Source organism: Sciurus carolinensis, chromosome 2 (genome assembly GCF_902686445.1).
Source record: "Sciurus carolinensis chromosome 2, mSciCar1.2, whole genome shotgun sequence".
NCBI lineage: Eukaryota > Metazoa > Chordata > Mammalia > Rodentia > Sciuridae > Sciurus > Sciurus carolinensis.
Window position 1 is genome coordinate 108,965,262 of NC_062214.1, and position 18,689 is coordinate 108,983,950.

At 38.2% G+C, this 18,689-nt stretch overlaps 1 protein-coding gene across 2 annotated transcripts; it reads left to right on the forward strand.

Annotated features, from left to right (window-relative positions):
• The first annotated feature begins 136 nt into the window (after window positions 1-136).
• Window positions 137-18,303, forward strand: Catsper2 (cation channel sperm associated 2). 2 transcript variants are annotated; one of them, XM_047540110.1, is made up of 13 exons: window positions 137-277; window positions 856-1,002; window positions 1,625-1,798; window positions 2,004-2,072; window positions 10,703-10,875; window positions 11,405-11,560; window positions 11,839-11,963; window positions 13,022-13,200; window positions 13,391-13,490; window positions 13,827-13,883; window positions 15,704-15,957; window positions 16,605-16,772; window positions 17,958-18,303. In XM_047540110.1, the coding sequence occupies exons 2-13, from the start codon at window positions 858-860 to the stop codon at window positions 17,987-17,989; spliced, it is 1,632 nt and encodes a 543-aa protein (XP_047396066.1). In that variant the 5' UTR covers window positions 137-277; window positions 856-857; the 3' UTR covers window positions 17,990-18,303. The 2 variants fall into 2 exon arrangements, with proteins under 2 accessions (XP_047396066.1, XP_047396065.1); XM_047540109.1 differs by having other exon boundaries at window positions 16,605-18,303.
• Window positions 18,304-18,689: the final 386 nt, after the last annotated feature.

The following is an 18,689-nucleotide window of genomic DNA, read 5'->3' on the forward strand; positions in this document are numbered from 1 at the left end:
CGCTGATTGGCTGCCTGGTGTCTGCGTCGGGCGGGCGGGACCAGCTGGTAACTGCCGAGTGGCTGGAGCGCGGGGCGGGGCCGAGACTGTAAGCGCCGCGGTAGGGGCGGGGCCCGGGGCGGGCAGGAGCCTGGGGGTCTGCAGGAAAGGCGGCGCAGAGACTGGGGCTGGGCCCCGAGAGGGTCCATCATGTGGGGAACCAAATTCTAGGGTCCCTGGAGCCGGAGGCCAGGGCGTGAAGTCAGGGTTGAGTGGGCGGAAGAGAGCCTGGGTTGAGGTGAGGCCCAGAAACTGGAGTTGAGAGGAGGAACTGGCCCCTGAGCGAGCGTTGGAGTGGACACACGCCGCAGGACACATTTTCAAAATGTCAAGCTGTTGCATTTTGTCCAAGTCCTGATCAATTTTTATTTATTTATTTTTATTTTTTTGAAGCAACCGCCTATTCCCTCCCACCGCCCCAATTCATTGCTTGATTCCCTCAGGTCCAGCCTTAGGGACCCTGCGCTGGTGGCTGCTGCTTTTTTACTGGGAAAAAAAAAAAAAAAAAAAAAAAAAATATATATATATATATATATATATATATATATATATGAGTTTTTAATTAGAAATGCCGTCAGAAAATGAAGTTTTCTGGGCACTCGGTTGACTGCGCAATATCTCTTTTCTCTTTTGTTTAAAACAAACCAACCACGAGTCTTAGTGAATGTGTTCTTCCTAACTGTTCGTGGTTCCTAGATTTGAGCTTCTTAAGTTCTCTTAAAGGCAAAAAGGGTAAAGAGGAGGAGCAAAATCCCCTCTAATCCTGGTGCAACTTTTAAGGATGAAATAACCTCGATTATTCTGTTTTCTTAACAGACATGGCTACTGATTACCAAGCAGGGCACATGCAACTGCCCAGAGCTGATGCCATTCGTTCACGTCTCATCGATACTTTCTCTCTTATCCAGCATTTGCAAGGCTTAAGCCAAGCTGTGCCACGGCATACTCTCCGGGAGATACTTGGTCAGCTGTTTCTTCATTACACTTAGTTTAAGACTCCTGTCCTTATCCTTCAGAGTAGGAGGCAGAGAAATTTAAGAGTAGAAAATTAAGGGAAGTTTGGTCTGGTTGCTGGTTTGGAGGCTGCACCAAACTTGATAAATTATCAAGGGTAGTATAAATAAAACTCTTAGAATCCAGGAAATAGAACCCATGTCACTCCCTTTTAGACTATTAGTTTGACTAACTTTGAATGAAACTCTTCAGAGTTTCTACCAAAGACACTTAAAACTTAGAGTTGAACCTGCTGCTTTTATTCTTGGGCATGGTCAGTATTGGTCTTAAGCAATATGTTAATTCTTACTTCAGACAACAAGATTTTTAATTGGGTGAGAAGGAGCAGCTACAAGGCAAGTCCTTGCACTACAGAATCCATTTTCTAATCAGTTTCCCTACCTCCAGCACCCCCTTTAATAACCCCAAAGAATTTCCTTTATGTTTGTCCACTATCTCCAACAACTCCCCTTTTTTTGAGATAGAGTCTTGCTGACTGACCTTAAACTTCTGGACTTAAGATACTCATGCTTCAGCTTCAAGTAGCCGGGACTGGAGGCATGTGCTATCCCTTTGAAAATTTTTGTTATAGATCCTTCCCTTCAGAAGAAACTTTTGCTGGGAGATCAGCATCAGCTAGTGCGATTCTCCATAAAGCCTCGACATGTAGGACGGATTTCACATGCCCAGCGAATGTTGAGCAGGCTTCGTGTGCGCTGCAGTCAGAGGCCACCTCTTTCCTTGTGGGCTGGATGGGTTCTTGAGAGTATCCTTTTATGTCTCTGTTTTTATGCATGACTATTCATCATCTGCATGTGACTAATTTTCCCTTCCCAAACACCATTTTCCTTGTGTCTAATGGTCTATCTATCCCTACTGGGGTCCTCATGCTATGGTTTATGTTCTTGCCATTATTATTTCAGTTCCATAAATCAGAAAGAACTCCACAGTGTTTCCTTAAGAGAAAATAGGTTCTCTCTTCACAAATTTCGTCATCTTCCTCATCTTCCTGAATACAATCGTACTCATGGTTGAAATAGGTGAGAACTGATATTGAAAGGGGAGGTGGGTGGGAGGTATTTTTCTTTTAAATTAATTGTTTTACCTTTTAAAATATTGTTTGAATTGTGATAGGGACAATTATATTAAACCCACTGGAGTAGGATTTATGTAGAACTGCTTAGATGTAGAAACATTTGGAGAGTTCTCAAGGGTACTGTATAGTGGATACAAGGTAGTCTAAACACTAAAAGATAGGGTATAATATGTAACAATGTAATAAATCCACAAGGAACTGGAGGTGGGAAAAACAGTTATATTTCTCATTAGTTTAGTATAATATTTGCCCCTGCAGTACAGGGGATCAGCTCAGGGCCTTATACATGCTATTTAAGTTCTCTATCACTGAGCAACATTCCTTACCTTGAACAATTTCTATTAAAGATATTGGTATTATCAGTGAATGATCTAACATTTACATTTCACAATGTATTTAGAAAGATTATAAATATGAATAAGAAAGCTCACAAAGCCCGGCATGGTGGCGCACGCCTATTTCCCAGTGGCTCAGAAGACTGAAGCAGGAGGATCATGAATTCAAAGCCAACCTCAGCAAAAGTGAGATGCTAAGCATCTCAGTAAGACCCTGTCTCTAAATAAAATACAAAACAGTGCTGGGGATATGGCTCAGTGGTCAAGTGCCCCTGAGTTTAATCCCCAAGTACCAAAAAAAAAAAAAAAAAAAAAAAAAAGCTCATGAAGTATGTAGTTAGGGACAACTAACATAGCATAACCAAAAATTACTTAGAAAGTAGATTTCATTATATGAAATGCATTAAAAACAGAACATCTAGAGAACAGTGAGCTCATTGTCTCAAATAAACTGCTCAGAAATGATGAAAGAACAGTAGAAGTAATTCCTTGTTTCATCCTTATTATTTGGAGGAAGCTTCCCATTTAACATAATCCTTTAGCCTGGCCTGATGGCACATGCCTGTAATCCCAGTGACTTGGGAGGCTGAGGCAGGAGGATTGCAAGTTTGAGTCCAGCCTCAGCAATTTAGCTATATCCTGTCCCTGTCTTAAAAGAAATAAAAAGGGCTGGGGATGTGTCAGTGGTAGAGTCCCCCTGGTTTCAATCCCCAGTGCCACCAGGAAAAAAAAAAAAGTTTTTTTTAATGCATTCAAGTCAGATATTTAAATAACTGATGTCACTTACTACTACAGTGTATACAATAAACTTTGAGGTATTTTATTTCTTCATAATGGTATAGATTTTGAACTAAGTCACAATTTCTTATTTCTTGTGATTGCCAGCATGTATTTGCCTTGTGGGATTAGGGATATAGTCTTAATCTTTGAAATGAAGTAAATAGCAGTTACAGTAATCCCTCCCACACTCATAAGGGGATAAATTTCAGTCCCTCCAGTGGATGACTGAAGCTGTGAATAATACCAAAATCTATATATGCTATGTTTTTTACATTTACATACATAGCTATGATAAAGTTTAATTTATAAATTAGGCACAGTAAGAGATTAACAACAACTAATAATAACATGAATAGTTATAATAGCCAGCTGAGGATGTAGCTCAAAGATACGAAACTTGCCTATTATGTGTGAAGCCCTGGGTTTAATCCGCAGTATTGCTGCGGGAAAAAAAAAGAACAATTATTATAATACTATTCTGTAATAAAATTGTCAGCCTACCACTCAAGGCCATTATTAAATGAGATAAGGAATACTTGAACACAATTATTGTAATACTTCCACAGTGGGTTTGATAACCAAGTCAGCTACTAAATAACTAATGGACAGGTAGTATATATAATGTAGGTATGCTGAACAAAGAAATGATCCACATCCTGAATGGGATGGAGCAGCACAGCCTGAGATTTCATCACACTATGAGAATAACTTTTAATTTAGAACTCATAAATTGTTATTTCTGGAACTTTCCATTTAATGTTTTCAGAGCATGGTTGACTGCAGGTAACTAAAACCAAGGAAAGCAAAACCATAGATAAGGAGTAACTACTGTAAATGTGCAGGATTCCCTACATCTAAAAAATACATCAAAACAGAATAGGACTAACTATTACCATGCTGGATGACAGATGAATTATCAGGCAGAATTACCTGGCAAGTTCATGAAAATTCATACTCGATTTTTTTCTTTCTTTTTTTCCATCCCTCTTTCAATAGGACCTGAATGGTAGAGTGCTTGTTGAACATACATGAACCCTACGTTCAGTCCCCAGCACTGAAAAATAATTTTTTCCTATCTTGTTTTCATGGTATAAAGACAAGAGGGATTTTGCAAAGAGCAATTATCTGTGGTTAACAGATTTTTTCCCCCAAGTACTGGACATTGAGCCCAGGGGTATTTTACTTCTAAGCTACATCTCAGCCCTTTTTATTTTGAGACAGGGTCTCACTAAATTGCCCTAGCTGGCCTTGAACTTGCAATCCTCTTGCCTCGGCCTCCCAAGTCACTGGAATTACAGGCATGTGCCACTGCTCCTGGCAAAAAATATTTTTCTTGTAGATCACAACAAGTGTTGTTATGGATAGGAAAAAGAAATTAACAGTTCTTTAGATCAAACCTGCTCTTTTTTGTCTTGTGGTTTTATTTCCCAGTAATACATATATATTCTTGAAGACTTCCTTAGCCATGTTAGGCATTTCACTATTTTATGGGATATAAAAGAGTAGATTCATGTATTAATAATATTTTGGACTAGCATATTATTAAATATTGTATTTTAATGCTCACCATTATATTAATAATCATTTGTGAGCAGATTTTTAGTTTTGCCATTTAGTAAGTGATTTATGCTACTTATAAAAAAGTATATAATTTGTTTACAAATTAATTTTAAAATAACATTGATTTTGATTTGTGGATCAAATATATTTATATTACATTATATTATTTTTTAAATACATGTATATATTTTTTGGTATTGGGAATTAAACCTAGGACTGATGTACTAAGCTACATACCTAGCACTTTTTATTTTTTATTTTTTTATTTTGAGATGAGGTTTAAGTTTCCCGGGTTGGCTTTGAACTTGTGATCTTTCTGCCTCAGCATCATGAGTAGCTGAGATTATAGGCATGTAATCTCACCTTGCTCTTGCTGCATGTTAAATATTGTATGTTAAATGTGAATTAAAATTTAACTATGTGTTAGAACATAAAATTAGGGAAAATCTATTTCTGCAACTAGACATTGGTAATTCTGCCTTGCACTTTCAACATCCATTGATTTACTTTAAAAAATAATTTTCACATTTTGTTTATCTAAAGAAAGATTTGAGCCAGACGCCTGTAATCCCAGCGGTTTGGGAGGCTGAGACAGGAGGATAATGAGTTCAAAAGCCAACCTCAGCAATTAGCGGGGCCCTAAGCAACTGAGTGAGACCCTGCCTCTAAGTCTCTAAATGAAAATACAAAATAGGGCTGGGGATGTAGCTTAAGTGGTTGAGTACCCCTGAGTTCAATCCCTGGCACCCCACCCACCCCCTTCTCCCCCCCCCAAAAAAAGAAAGATTTGGCTCATTTACAAGCCTTTCTCTGAAAATTGCCACCATGGATAATACTTATTTCCAATTAGAAAATAAGTATAACATCATTACAGGGTTTTTGGACATTGATGTTTAAGGTTTTAGAGACAGCTTGATGTACTATATAAAATTTTTTAATATGTGAGTGCATTTTATGGAATCTAATGAAGATCATCTTGAGATAAACTTGCAGAATTATCATTCATATGCTTTTCTTTTTCTTTTATGGTACCCATGGGTTCTTACCCACTGACCCATATCCCCAGCCCTTCTTTAATGTTTTGTTTAGAGACAGAGTCTCACTGAGTTGCTTAGGGCCTCACTAAGTTGCTGAGTCTGGCTTTGAATTCATGATCCTCCTGCCTCAGCCTTTGCTGGTGCTGGGATTATAGGTATGCGCCACCTTGCTGAGCTCTTATTCTCTTCTTAAAGTTGTACCTCAGCATCAGTGTTCCTTACTTAATTGTGGATATAATTAGCTAAAATACTCCTTACAAAATGAACAATTTAAAATATATAAGTGTCAAAATCTATATAATTTGTGTTCTTCAGGGTGATTAAGTATGTTCTGATCTTCTTTAACTGCTAGGCATATCAGTCAGAACATTTGAAGTTCCTCAGATGGTTCTGTTTTAGAGGGGAATATATTTAAGTTACTAAAGGATGAATATGAAAATTAGAGCCCATAACATCTTTAAAATCACTAAACTCTGGAACACCTCAAGAATTCCCAGGGTACTGTCATGTGTAACTAAAAACAATGACAACAAAAAATACCAACCAGGGGTTTGCAAATTTGTTTGAAAATGCTTTCTAGTTGGAAAAATCCTAAGATGCAGAAAGATAAAGCTTCCAAGGTCATTCATCTAGAAGCTGGTGGAGCTTATTTTCAAACCCAGGTATCTGGCCCTGAAATCTTTTCCTTTAATTCAATCTGAAATTCTGAATATTGGTTGTTACATTAAACATATATCCCTATACCCATAACTAGAAAAAGAAAGCTAACCAATTGTAAAAAATGAGTGTACCTTCTTTGAATGAATGTTGAAAAAGTATATGGTAGTGTGGAAAGAATCTTAGAATCTGCAAAATAATTAAAATAATAAGGGATAATTCCCATATGCTAGCTATAAGAAAAGTATTGTTAAGTTGAAAAACTTAACTAGGTAACAGAAAATGTAGGAAAAATAATAGAAACCAGATAATTAAGCCATTGAGGAATTTAAGATTATTTAGGTGTATGTGTATACATCTCTATATTTTTTTTACCAGTTGAGATATCATTATTGAGGCAATTCTGCCCTTCCACAAAAGTCCTTAAGTCCTTTTGTTCTAACTCAATATATCATTTCTTACATTATAAGGATTTGGGGTGGGGGTGGTACCAGGGATTGAACTCAGGGATGCTCAACCACTGAGCCACATCCTCAGCCCTATTTTGTATTTTATTAGAGACAGGGACTCACTGAGTTGCTTTAGCACCTCACTTTTGCTAAGGCTGGCTTTGAACTCGTGTTCCTCCTGCCTCAGCCTCCCAAGCCACTAGGATTATAGGTGTGTGTACCACTGCACACAGCATGTTATAGGGATTTTACCACTTTTTTGTTTTGTGGTGCAGGGGATTGAACCCAGGGACTGTACCACTGAGTTACATTTTGAGAGGGGTCGGCTAAGTTGCCAAGGCTGGCCTTGAACTTGGAATCTTCCTGCCTCAGCTTCCAGGTAGCTGGGATTAGAGGCATGTGCTACTGTGCTTGGCAGAATTTTACCAGTCTTATTTTCATATCATGTAACTTGACCAAGTCAGTACTAGTATTTTATTATAGTCTCACTTGTATAAAACTAAATGAGGGAAAGAGGAAACACTGGGGAATTATATTTTTATATTGTATGCAAGTACAAAATGTAACAGCAAATTCCACTATTAAGTAAAACTATAATGTACCAATAAAAAATGGAAAAAACCCCAAATGCTTATTTCTCACAAAGGAATTGTAAGCATTGTTTGAACTCATGATTTGGTACTCTGTTGTTGTTAGTGGAACGTATATACAAATTATGGTGTGCTATTCTCTTCAGCAATGTTAAACTTCTCTTGCAACCAATGTGAATTTACCTGATATATTAGGAAGTAGCAATAGACAACTGTTAATGTTGAAACTCTACCTTGTCAAATAGAAACATAGACATATGCCTGACATGCTTGATCAAGCTGCTGCCTTCTCTCACCCCAAGACAAGAATATTCAAGTGCAGAATTTCACTATTAACTTACGACAGTGACTAAAATTCCTGGTTGGACTATGCTGGGGCTCCTCAGCTCTATTTCCAATAAGATTCCTTTGCATTGTGAAGGCAGGCTGACTTTATTTTTTTATTTTTATTTTTTTTGTTACCAGGGATTGAACCACTGAGCCACATCCCCAGCCCTTTTTAAAATATTTTATTTAGAGACAGGGTCTCACTAAGTTGCTTAGGGCCTCGCTGAAGTCCTGAGGCTGGCTTTGAACTCACAATCCTCCTGCCTTAGCCTCTCAACCTGTTAGGATTATAGGTGTATGCCACTGAGATTGGCAGGCTAAAAATTTTTTGTTATAGTTTCATTTCAGATGTATACACATTTTCATTAGTTGATGCAAGATTTGAGGTAATCACTTTTGCACACTGTTTTGCTTAGGCAATTCCTGCAGTTTTTTTCCTCTGAACTTCCTTAGGTTCATTTAACTTCTTAAAAAAAAAAAAAGAAAAAAGAAAAAAAGACAGCTGGGGAGATAGCGCAGTAGGTTTGATCCCCAGCACCACAAAAAAAAAAAAAAAAAAAAAAAAAGAAAAGAAAAAAAGAAAAAGCCCTTTTCCCTAGAGAATAAAATAACAGCTACTTATTTAATTTGTACTTATATACTCAAATCATCAAATTCCTCTTTCTAAGACCCTTACTTTAAACTGTTTCATTGCTCTCTGTGGGTTCCTGTTTTGTGAAGGCAAAAACTAAACAAAAATTGTAGCATTCCATTTTCCAGTCACAAATGTGGTCTTTAGCTACTTTTAATACTATAATCTCATGTTTCTGAGATCCAGAATTTGTTATTGAGAAAATACTGTTATTTTATTGAATCTAAGCTACCATCAATAGTGAAATGCACTATTTATCACTAAGAAAAATCATTCTGGACACATTGATTATAAGATGCATTCTAATTTCAGAGATGTTAAAAATGAAACGTTGTCTCTTAGAATTGAAGGAACATTTTATGTAAAAGAAAAACGTCCAGAAGCACATATCCTAAAGAAGTATTAGGATAAGTATGACTCCCATTGTCTTTTTTTTTTTTTTTTGCCATGCTGAGGATCGAACCCAGGGCTTTGTGCTTACAAGGCAAGGCAAGCAATCTACTGACTGAGCTATCTCCCCAGTCCCCTTTGTCTTTTTTTTTTTTTTTTTTTTTTTTTGGCGTTGCTGGGTATTGAGCCCATGGCCTTGTGCTTATGCCCATTGTCTTTTTTTTTTTTTATTTTTTATTGTAAACAAATGGGATACATGTTGTTTCGCCCATTGTCTTTTTAAAATTATTTTTATATATATTTTTAGTTGTTGATGGACCTTTATTTTATTCATTTATTTATATGTGGTGCTAAGAATTGACCCCATTGCTTCACACGTGCTTAGGCAATCACTCTACCACTGAGCCCACAACTGCAGCCCTCCCACTGATTTTTAAGGAGAGGCCAACCCATTCCAAAGAGTTGACTGGTTCCATTCTTTTTATCTTGACCCATTCCAAGATCAGGTAACTGTAAAGCAATAACACCATCATGTCGATTCTTATTTAGCTTTTAGGTCTGTTTTGACCTTAATGTTTTTTTCTAGAGCATAGCGTGCATTCATTAAATGTATAAAAGTGATGAAGAGGGTTGAGAGATAAAGGCAATGAGTTAAGTGACAGCAGTTAGCAAATAATAAGGTTCAGAGAGGAGAGGAAGTATAGGGTTCAATTTGCTTTGCAGGAAAAAAAAATCAATTTTTGTCAGAGTAAAGAAAGCTAAAAAAATAAAGGGCCAAGTAATTTTGAGGTAGGACAGAGACATAAGTATAAGTAGAAAGGGTACAAGCGAGACAAAATAGGAATGGCCATGGATTAAAAAATCTAGATTTAGAAGTCACTTTCATATCTTCATCATAAACAGCACTGTTAGATCAATTATTAGACTTTATCCATAGGTACACCAATGTACACCAATGTAGTATCATGTTCCAAAGCAGAATGCTTCAAAAAAAAAAAAGAAAAAGAAAGAAAAGTAAATAGACCTGGTGTTCCTAATAGTCAACTTTTCAGCAAATGACCCCCATACTGGTAATGGTCAGCATGTTCAGTTAACCAACACAAGGGAGAACTAAAAACAATCTTTTAGATCACATCCCTATACTACTCATCTTACATATATAAATGCACTTACCTAAGATGTAGTTATGGCATTCCTCTTCAATGCCCACACTCTACCCTGTCTCTCAGAGTGTGCGTTTCTTTCAATAAATTCAGTCTATTCCTTATTTTGACCTTTCTTTAAATTCCTTTATGTGATGATATCAAGGATCCTCACTTCCTGAGTTGAGGTCCATCTCCCTTTTGGGGGACCTCCTTGATATCCCTGCCTGGTGATGACTTCATGTTCTAACACAATATAACAAGAATATAACCATGAATCTGACTTCTTGTTTGCACATCCCTTATGAAATACTTTACATATCATGGTCCTACATTTTCATAAGACTCAATGCTTTCTTGTGAACTCTGGGACTTATTTAACAGTACAGCAGGTGTGGGTGGAGATGGTAAAGGGGGAATCCCTTAAAGATTGTGTGATCCCAGAATGGATGGGAAGTGACTTGCAGTTGTTAGATACCAACAGAAGATGAATTGTGGCTGTTTTTTATGGTCATTTTTGTCCATCCCTAAATTTTACAGGTTGAAGCAACAGTGATAAGAAACTCAAAGAAAAATTGAATAGTGGTTGACAAAACTGTGGTTTATAAGTGATCATTTTCCATCATTCAGCTTCCTACTTCCTTAATTTTATTCCTCCTTTGCTTTATTCTCACAGAATTGCTAGAATCCACAAATACCAAACTGTGGCCATGGAAGCTGACTATGGAGGTGGCAGCCTGGTTTATCTTGTTTATTTTCATCTTAGAGATCCTTCTTATGTGGCTATCAAGCTTTTTCCTCTTCTGGAAGAATGCCTGGAATGTATTTGACTTTATTGTTACCATATTGGTAAGGATAGAGATCTTGAGGATTAGTTAGTGGGTTGAGGAATGTATCTAGGTAAATCAAAATAACAAGAAAACAGAAAAAAACACAAATTTACCTAATTTCCTTCTTTTATTTTTTTTTTCTCTCTAGAACTAAAAGTCAGTAGATGCAAGAATTGTTGGTATTAGGAACAAGGTAGAATCTAACCACAACATAAATTCCAGAAATAACATCTGTCAGTTACTGAGAACTTATCAAGGACCATGCACTATTTTAATGTTTTACATGTATTCTCTCAATTGTGCTCCATAACAGCTCAAGGAGATAAACACTAATTTTATCCCTTTTTTATATCTAAACAAGTCAAAGTGCAAAGTTTAGGTGATTTAGTATAGGAGGATCAGCCCTCCAATTCAGATGGGAAACAATCCCCTAAGAATGCTATTCAAGGGACAGTGCCTAGGAAACCATTAGGAGGATGGGATGAAGAGGGGGCAACTGTGCCTGGGTAGTTTCAGGTATATTTTACTCCTAATCTTGTTTCCCACAGTCTTTGCTTCCTGAAATTGTGGTGCTGGGAGGGGTAACAGGTCAATCTGTGTGGCTCCAACTGCTGAGGATCTGCCGGGTGCTGAGGTCTCTCAAACTCTTTGCACGATTCCGTCAAATTCGAGTTATTATTTTGGCCCTGGTCAGGGCCCTCAAGGTGATTTGACTGTTGCAACTAAAGCAGGGGTCAAGGTGGATGGAGGTTTTAGCATTTAACATGAAATAAGTCTGGGTGGGTCAAATAAGGCAATAAAAGGTCATGTGAAATGTTATTTGTTGAGAAAGGAACAGGGATAAACTGCTGTGAATTTGAGATGATTGGGTTTTGGAGTGGAAGTAAAGGTTTGGTGTGGGCTGACCAGGTGGGCTTGACTAGGCTGTTGGTGGAGATCAGCCTAGTCTGGCCCACCTCTAACTTGAGGTCATGGCCTCCAGAGCATGACCTTCCTCTTGATGCTGCTGCTCATCTTCTTCTACATTTTTGCTGTGACTGGTGTCTACTTCTTTGAGGCTTACACCCGTTCAACTCAGCAGGACCTGGTGTACAACGTTTTCTTCTCGTATGCAGGGCTGGGGAAGCCTGGGTGAGGGGAGAGAGTTTGGGTTAGATACTGGGAAACTCATCCAAAACACAGTAATACAAAAAGTATAATCTATCGTAAGAAACTAGAATAGTTTCCTTCTGCTTCATCCTCCCAAGCTGCTAGGATTATAGGCATGTACAACTGTGTCCAACCCCTGCCCTTTTTATTTTTAATTTTGAGACGGAGTCTACTTAAGTTGCCCAGGCTGTCCTTGAATTTGTAATCTTCCTGCCTCAGCCTCCCAAATTGCTGGGATTACAGGTGTACACTACTGTGCCCAGCAGTTTTATATTTATAATTTTTGTATATACTCATGATCATTGTTTGGAATTGTATATGTTTATGCCACACATCTATCCATTTATCAGTTCATACCAGTAAGTTAGAACAATGAGAATGAACTTTTTAAAAAATCTAGTTGATGCCCAGTCTGTGGTATTTATTTATAATCCCAGTGACTACAGAGACTGAGGCAGGACGATTACAAGTTTTAGGCCAGCCTCAGTAATTTAGTGAACTCCTGTCTCAAAAATTTTTTAAATTAAAAAATGGGAGGGAAGTACTGGGCATGTAACTCAGTGGTAAAGCATCCCTGGGTTAAATCCCCAGTACAAACCCCCCCACCCCAAACCAAATCAACCAACCAAACAAACAAAAAATGTAGTTGGTAACTCATTCCTCTTTTAAAAATTTAGTTTCCATTAAGTATTTACTGTGCTTCAGTACTAATAGAATAGTGACAGGTATTATTTAAGATAAAGGAAAATGTGTGTGTGTGCAGGAGATTGAATCCAGGGCCTTGAGCATTCTATCAAGACCTGTACCAATGAGCTGGAACCCCCCAATCCCTGGAAAATTTAATAAAACAACTTCAAACTGAAGAATGATTAGCTAAAAAAATTTTTTAACATATTAGAAAAGGAGTCATAGAACGAACTCTGAAGAAATTTTATGTTGCTTTAAAAATAAGAATGGTACAGTTTCTGAGAGATTTAGATCTCTACTTCTATTCATTCACACACATTTTTCTTTAGGGACCTGTTGAATTCCCTGGTGACAGTATTTATTCTCTTCACCTTGGATCATTGGTATGCACTGCTTCAGGATGTCTGGAAGGTTCCTGAAGTCAGCCGTGTATTCAGCAGCATCTATGTCATCCTTTGGTTATTGCTTGGCTCCATTATCTTTAGAAATATCATAGTAGCCATGATGGGTAAGCATGGAGGTGCAACTTGTTGGGAGAGGTGGTTGGCAAAAAATTGGTCTGATAGCTGGGATTGCTGGACTGATAGAACCCAGTGTAGCAGGAAGGCTTGGGTCCTGGAATGGTCTGTTCCCACCCAAGCCCTCTCTCCAGATCTATTCACCACCATCTCCCAACTCCTAATGGCCCTTTGGGGCAGTTACTAATTTTCAGAATATCCGGAATGAGCTGACCGAGGAAATGACACATCTGGAGGTTCAACACAAAGCTGACTTATTCAAGCGGCAGATTATTCAGAGGTCTGCTCCCTGTTTTCAGACCCAACTTTATTTCTCTCAAGGGCTCTCTGACCTCATTCCTGGTTTTTGCTCCTGGGCCTTGACCCTACTTTTTCCCCTATGACAGAAGATTTGCCCCTAAAGTTAAGAATTCCCCAGCTGAGGTATGTTGCCTAATTCTTCATCCACTATGGGAGCTTCCCCACTTTTTCACTCCTTTGCCACAATTTGTTCTCCCTGTTTAGTTTTCTTCACTTACTGATCAGAATTCTTTTTTTTTTTCCTTATTGCACTTATGCTTAAGGATAGTTTTCTTCACCCTTTTGCTTGTTTTTTGATTTTTTGTTTGTTTTGTAGGAGACAGAACCTGTCCCCTGAAGCACTGAGGTCAAGTCACAGCAAAATGGATACCAGGTTAGGAGTACATATGTGAGCTGGGATGGAAACATGAATGAGGAGAGCATAGAAAATCAAAGATTAAGATTGACTTTGGGACTGGGGAAGATTAACTTTGAGAGAGAGAATCCATTCATTTAGTAACTATTAGTTGTAATCAGTTCAGTGGTGACCCCCCAAATTATACGTCCATATCCTAACTCTCTAGAACTTTGTTAATGGGACCTTATTTTTAAAAATGGAGGCATGAAGGTGCATGTGTGTAACCTCAGCAACTTGGGAGGCTGTGAGAGGAGGATCACAAGTTAAAGGCCAGCCACAGCAACTTAGCAAGACCCTGTCCCAAAATAAAAAATTTAAAAAAAGTGCTGAGGCTATCACTCAGTAGTTAAACACCTCTGGGTTCAATCACCAGTACCAAAAAAAAAAAAAAAAAAAAAAAAAAAAAAAAAGAAAGAAAAGAAAAAAAGTCTTTGCAGATGTGATTAATTTAAGACTCTTGAGCTGATTTCATCCTGGACAAATATCCTTAAGAGAAAAAAATCCCAGTAACTCTGAAGGCTGAGACAGGAGGATTGCAAGTTCAAAGCCAGCCTCAGCAAAAGCAAGGCGCTCAGCAACTCAGTGAGACCCTGTCTCTAAATAAAATACAAAAAATAGGTCTGGGGATGTGTCTTAGTGGTTGAATGCCCCTGATTTCAATCCCCATGCCCCCCAAAAAGAAAGAAGACACAGACCCATAGGAGAGGAGAAGGTGATGTGAAAACGGAGCTAAAAGTTGGAATGATGCAGCCAAGGGAAGCTGAGGCATGCTGGGTAGCTGCCAGAGTTAGAAGAGGCAAGGAACTTTCTCTTCAAAAACCTCTAGAGGTAGTGTGCCACTGCCAACACTTGATTCAGACTTAGGGTCTCCAGAAATGTAAGAGAATATGTTTCTGTTGTTTTAAACCACCAAGATTATAGTCGTTTGTTATGGCAGCCACAAGAAACTGATGCAAACACCTTCAATGAAATAGATAGTGTTCTAGACCCTTCATGTGTAGTAGTGAATGAGATAACAGAAGAGAAAAAAAGATACTCATTCATCCACTAACAAATAATTATTGAATACTTAGTAGGTTCTTGGGATATACTAGTGAACAAAATAATAATGTCTGCTTTCGTGGAGCATATACACTAGTAGAGGTAAAGAGATAATAAACAATGAACATACAGATATGTTCTAGTACAAAAGTATTAAGCTAGAAGCATGCCTAATGTGTTTGAAAAACAGCAAGGAGGCCATTGTTACTGGAATAGAATAGGCAGGGGAAAGAGTGATGGGAGATGAGGTCAGAGAGATGATGGAATGGGAAACTGAATCTTTAGGGCTGTGGGAAGTCACTATAGGGACTTCAACTTTAACTTCAAGGGAAATGGGAAGCAGAGCAGAGGAGAGACATGGAGTGATTTACATTAAAAGCATATCGTGGTTACTATGTTGATGATAAACTGTAAAAGAATAAGGGAAGGAGCAGAGATCAGCAGCAATGCTTGTGTCCAGACAAGAGATGATTATGGCACAGATCAGGATTATATCAGTGAGTTAGTGAGAAAAGATGTATTTTAAGGGTAGGGCCAATGGGATTTATTAATAGATTGTATGTGGGAAGAAAGAGAAGAGATAAGAACGATATGCTAGGGGTGACTAAGGTTGGAAGTGCCTAAGCTAAGTATGGGAGTAGTTCAGACTTCATAAGCTTTAAATCCCAATTTTAGGGGATGACCAGGAACTAGAATAAATTTGTCTTTACTCATAAATGCATTTGAAACAATAAAATGTCTCCATTCGCATACAGAAAAACCAGTGAACAAAAGGTATCTTCAGACTTTGAAGCTTCTAGAGAGGATCATGCAGAGACTGAATTCAGTGCTGTAGAAGAAGAACCAGCAGAGACGGAACACAGTGCTACTGAAGAGGATGTGGCAAAGACTGAATCAAAAACAAAAAAATCCATTCCTCTAAAAACAGAGTACCCATCTGCTTCTTCTGCCTCCTCTTCTTCTTCCTATTATTCCGTGTCTCCAGGATCCAGATATTCTGACACTGCTGGTGAGCAGAGGAGTTTCTTCAATTTGAATTCAGACTGCTCTTCTCTATGAGAAATCACAATCTTAAGATATCTGTGTTCCAATTTTCTTCGCCAGTCTGATTTTCTAGTCTTAATTACTTTCTTTGTACTTTTTAATTTTCCTTGAAGTTCTGCTTCACTTTGGATAAGTGTGGCTGTGACTCTTTTCACTCATTGTATGAAGTTATCCTTTTAAGCCAGGAGGGTGGCACACCTGTAATCCCAAAGATTCCGGAGGCTGAGGCAGGAGGATTGCAAGTTTGAACTTCAAGACCAGCCTCAGTAACTTAGCAAGGCCCTAAGCAACTTAATGAGAACTTGTCTCAAAATTTAATATATATATATGTATATATATACACAGACACAAACACATATATACATACATACATATGGGCTGAGGATGTAGCTCAGTGGTAAAGCAATCCTGGGTTCAATCCCCAGTACCAAAAAAAGAAAAAAAAAAAAAAAAGAAAAGAAAAAAAGGTCTTTTGGTGATGTACCCTTTACCTTCCATGCTTTCTGTTTTCTCTTTCATCTCCACCTTTCTAGCCACACCATAAGAGTTAATCAAATCATTTCCAACTTTCAGAAATCTAGACATGTTTTTAAGAAGCATTCCTCCCTACAGATCATTTAGACTGGGAGACTCTTGTGCACCAGAATCTACCTGGGTTAATGAATATGGATCAGGATGACCGTGTGGTTTGGCCCAGAGATTCACTCTTCCGTTATTTTGAGTTGCTGGAAAAGCTTCAGTATAACCTAGAGGAGCGTAAGATATTGCAACAATTTGCAGGTATGGATTTAGGGCTGTCAGGGGGACTGGGAGTTGTTTTCATGGGAGTAACATATATATATTATGTTACATATATAACTGGGAAGAAATGGGAGGGTGTCCACTATTCTAGCACCTCAGCCTCTCAATGTCTGCCTTTCACCTGAAAAGGGGAAATTCTTGGTTTGGTATGTCACATTCTGAGTACGTGTCCCAATTTCCTCTAACATAGAAAACCTAGAACCTGCTTCTCCAGCAGGGGACACCCAAATTCTATGATGTCTGAGAGCTTGTTCCCTAAGAGAATAGTGTCCAATTCCATTTGGGAATTAGGACAAGGTGGGTTTTTGCCCTATTTGGGCAGTCCGTTCCCTTCTGGACATGTTCCTTCCCTTTTAAGATCTCAGTTCAGACATGAGCAATGGGCTTAGTCTCACATTGAACAGCTATAGGGTTTAAATGAGAAGCAGAAAACCCACAAGTGGTCACTGCTCCAGTCCTCAAAAAATGTTTATGAATTAGACTTCCCATCAGCCTCTTCTAGTGTCACTCTAGGTATAGAGAAGTATATGGTTTAAATAGTAGAGTTTGACATAAGCTAAGATTTATCTGCTCAAAATCATTTTCCCTATGTTTCATGATATGGAGATTAATTTGAATTAATAAAAATTCCCTCTAAAAGTTAAAAAAAAAAGGCTGGAAGAGTAGGGGCTTTTTATTTGCAATTTAAAATGGATTAGTGTCCTCTTGAGTTCTCTTCCTCATACCTTGTTGAAAATAATCTAATGTAAATTAAATTAGGAAAGAGGACTCTGTGTGCATATGTGTATGTGGTGAGCAGAGGAGGGCGATAAGAGAAATTTATAACATTGAGACATAGAATTTTGGGTAGGGTGTCAAAGACAAGCTTTGCCCCATCAAAATTTACCTGACATTCATCCTGCTCTTTCCAGTCATTTTCCATCCTGTCTTCCCACTTGTTCTCTGGGGAAAACAGAGTGGAAAAGGAGAGAAGATAGAAGTTGGCTTCTTTAATATTGATTAACTTGTTTATGACAAAGATTGTAGACTCATATAGCTTAATTTAGAGTAAAGATTAGTCAATTTGTGTGGGAATCTAGAACCCAGAAAACCTAGATCTTCACCAAATGCTTATATGTTCTAAATATTCTTAGCTCTCCAGCCTTACAGTCTGCTTCTTTACAGTGCAGGCACTGATGAGTTTCGAAGACAAGTAAAGCCCTCAATGGATGGGCTTCGATATGGGATGACTTCGATATCTCTGGGCCCAGCAGAAGATAATGAAGGGAATACTTGGAAATAGAGAATTCAAAATATAAATGTCTAATAAATACTGCTGTTGAGTTAACTAATTAACATAGGGATACTGAAAGCATAAGGTCAGACAAAAGAGTTAGTTCAGATGCCGATGGAGCCTGTGCTCCTTGCCATTTCATTCTCTCTGCAGCTCTTAAGAGGTTTTTCGTTTGTTTGTTTGTTTTTGTTTTTGTTTTTTTATACAGTGTTGGGGATTGAACCCAGAGCCTTGTGCTTGACAGGCAAGCACTCTATGAACTGATCTATATCCCCAGCCCCTTGAGAGCTTTTTTTTTTTTTTAAATATGTTTTTTAGTTGTTGATGGACTTTTATTTATTTATTTATATGTGGTGTTGAGAATTGAACCCAGCGCCTCACACATGCTAGGCACACACTCTACCACTGAGCCACAACCTCAGCCCAAGAGCTTTTTTTTTTTTTAACCTTATCACTTAAGCCCAACACCCCACCTCCACCCCCCTCACAACCTCTGCTTTCCCTGACAGTCTGTAAAGGACTCTGTAGAAGGAGATTCTCAGAAGTGTTGTTAGTACAACAAAATCAAGAAGTGTTGTTTCCATTTTCTACTGACATTACTTCTCTTATGCACCATTAACACT

Excerpts from the sequence above, each read along its gene's own strand:
- Catsper2 (XM_047540109.1), top strand. The coding sequence starts at position 858 with ATGGCTACTGATTACCAAGCAGGGCACATGCAACTGCCCAGAGCTGAT. Across the intron at positions 11,964-13,021 it reads GTGTACAACGTTTTCTTCTC|GGACCTGTTGAATTCCCTGG; the intron begins GTATGCAGGGCT and ends ATTTTTCTTTAG. Across the intron at positions 13,884-15,703 it reads CACAGCAAAATGGATACCAG|AAAAACCAGTGAACAAAAGG; the intron begins GTTAGGAGTACA and ends ATTCGCATACAG.